Source organism: Leucopleurus acutus, assembly GCF_964270905.1.
Source record: "Leucopleurus acutus genome assembly, chromosome: 5".
NCBI lineage: Eukaryota > Metazoa > Chordata > Mammalia > Artiodactyla > Delphinidae > Leucopleurus > Leucopleurus acutus.
In genome coordinates this window covers 14,650,929-14,652,726 of record NC_139147.1, presented here as the reverse complement: position 1 = coordinate 14,652,726, position 1,798 = coordinate 14,650,929, and the positions used below count along the sequence as shown (strand labels likewise).

General features: G+C 42.4%; 1 protein-coding gene across 1 annotated transcript; it reads right to left on the bottom strand.

Annotated features, from left to right (window-relative positions):
- Positions 1-617: 617 nt before the first annotated feature.
- On the bottom strand, positions 618-1,295 carry CLDN17 (claudin 17; the record flags this gene model as incomplete). Its single annotated transcript, XM_082839115.1, has 1 exon — positions 618-1,295. The coding sequence occupies one exon, from the start codon at positions 1,293-1,295 to the stop codon at positions 618-620; it is 678 nt and encodes a 225-aa protein (XP_082695241.1).
- Between the last annotated feature and the right edge of the window lie 503 nt (positions 1,296-1,798).

Genomic DNA, 1,798 nt, shown 5'->3' with positions numbered 1-1,798 from the left:
GCTTCCTTCTCCCTAAAAGTGTTTAATTTCTAGTACATTTGAGTTTCCTAAAGGAGAAACAACTCTTTTCACTGAACAAACATTTTCATATTTTGATAAATTCAATTAAAAGTCCTTATTTGATGTCTATTATTTGCAGCTTGTTTTAAAAAGAAAAAAAGTCATCAATTTAGTTGTTACCATGTTAGTGTAAGAAATAATTTGGAGAAAAAATAAGTTAGGTTATATTTTAGAACATGTTTTATTGCTAGGGCTTATGAATTACAATAGAATTCGGATTTCTTAACAGATAATATATGGTTGTGGACAAAAAAAGAGTCTATCATTATACTAAGGATTATGGACATACTTGATTTTAGACTACACAAATTGGAACGGGGATTATTATTTGAGTCCAGTAATAGTAAATGCATTTAATACACATGAGGTCAGAATGTCTAAAGCAAGTCATTTTTATTCCTATCACAGGTGACTACAATCTATATGCCCTTTAAACTTTTCATCTCAATTTAAAAACAGTCGTAAAGCAAGTTCTCCTGCCTGATGTACTTACAGTTTCTGGCAAGACTCTATAAAACACACTGATCATAACCCACAGTTTGAGTGAAAAGCAGGTGTTAGACGTAACTGGTGGAGGTCTTACTAAGCACTGTCCCGTTCTGTGGTCGCTTATCTGTGTGTGGCGCAGGATGCTCAGCGGCTGGATATCTGTTCTTTTGCTTCTTTCTGTTGCAACAGCAGTACCCACAAAGCAGACCCCCTCCGATGAAGAGGACAGCGGTACTTGCCCAGCCAAGGAAGAGTGCCGCTCCCAGCTCTCGTTTCTGACCTATGTGGACGGCTGGGTTGTAGAAATCCCTGATGATGATATTGGCTGTCCAGCACACCGGAATGAGAACGAAGATGCCCGTCAGGATAAAGAGGACTCCAGAAGTCCCCAGAAGATATGCTTTAACCCTCTCGTTAGAGTCTTTGCACTGAATCTTCTTCATGCCAGAGATGCCAATAAGCAGAGCAATCAGAGATAAGGCAACAGCTACACACATGAGGGCACGGGCTGCTTCCAGGTCAAATGGGAGAGCCAGCAAAGAATTGTAGAACTTGCACTGCAACCTAACCTTGACTTGTCGGATGCAGTTCATCCAGAGCCCTTCCCAGATCCTTTCAAAGACAATAATGTTGCTGCCAACAAAAGCTGATACTCTCCACTGAGGCAGAAGTGCTGTGGCCAGAGTCCCCACCATGCCGAAGAATCCAAGAACCAGTCCAGCGATTTGCAGCGGGTTAAATGTCATTGCCTCTGCTTTAAATACGGATCCAATCTGCAAGGGAAGCTGCTCACGTCCCAGAACGGGGAGCCCTCTGTGAGGCTTCAGCAACCTCTGATGATGTTCTCCACTGTTACTGCCAAGAACACTTTAGTCCAAACCGGCAGCAGTGACTGAACGTGGCTTAACTAGAAGTACCTGTTGTACATGCATGCTGCCCTCGTACACTCGCATTCACTTCATACTACGTATGAATTACTTACTAGTCATATATAATTGTTTCTCAGCCAATAAGAACGTAGCCAGAGGTGTGCCAAGAAATACTGCATTCAGCGTTAGTATTTCTCATATTACTATTGTCTAAGCAATGCTGTAATTATGTGTCGAAATTTCCATTGTGGATTGCTAATTATAGAGTTGAAAACTTCTTGTCTAAAAGTCACTCTGGGGCTTCCCTTGTGGCGCAGTAGTTGAGAGTCCGCCTGCCGATGCAGAGGACACGTGTTCGTGCCCCGGTCCGGGAAGATCCC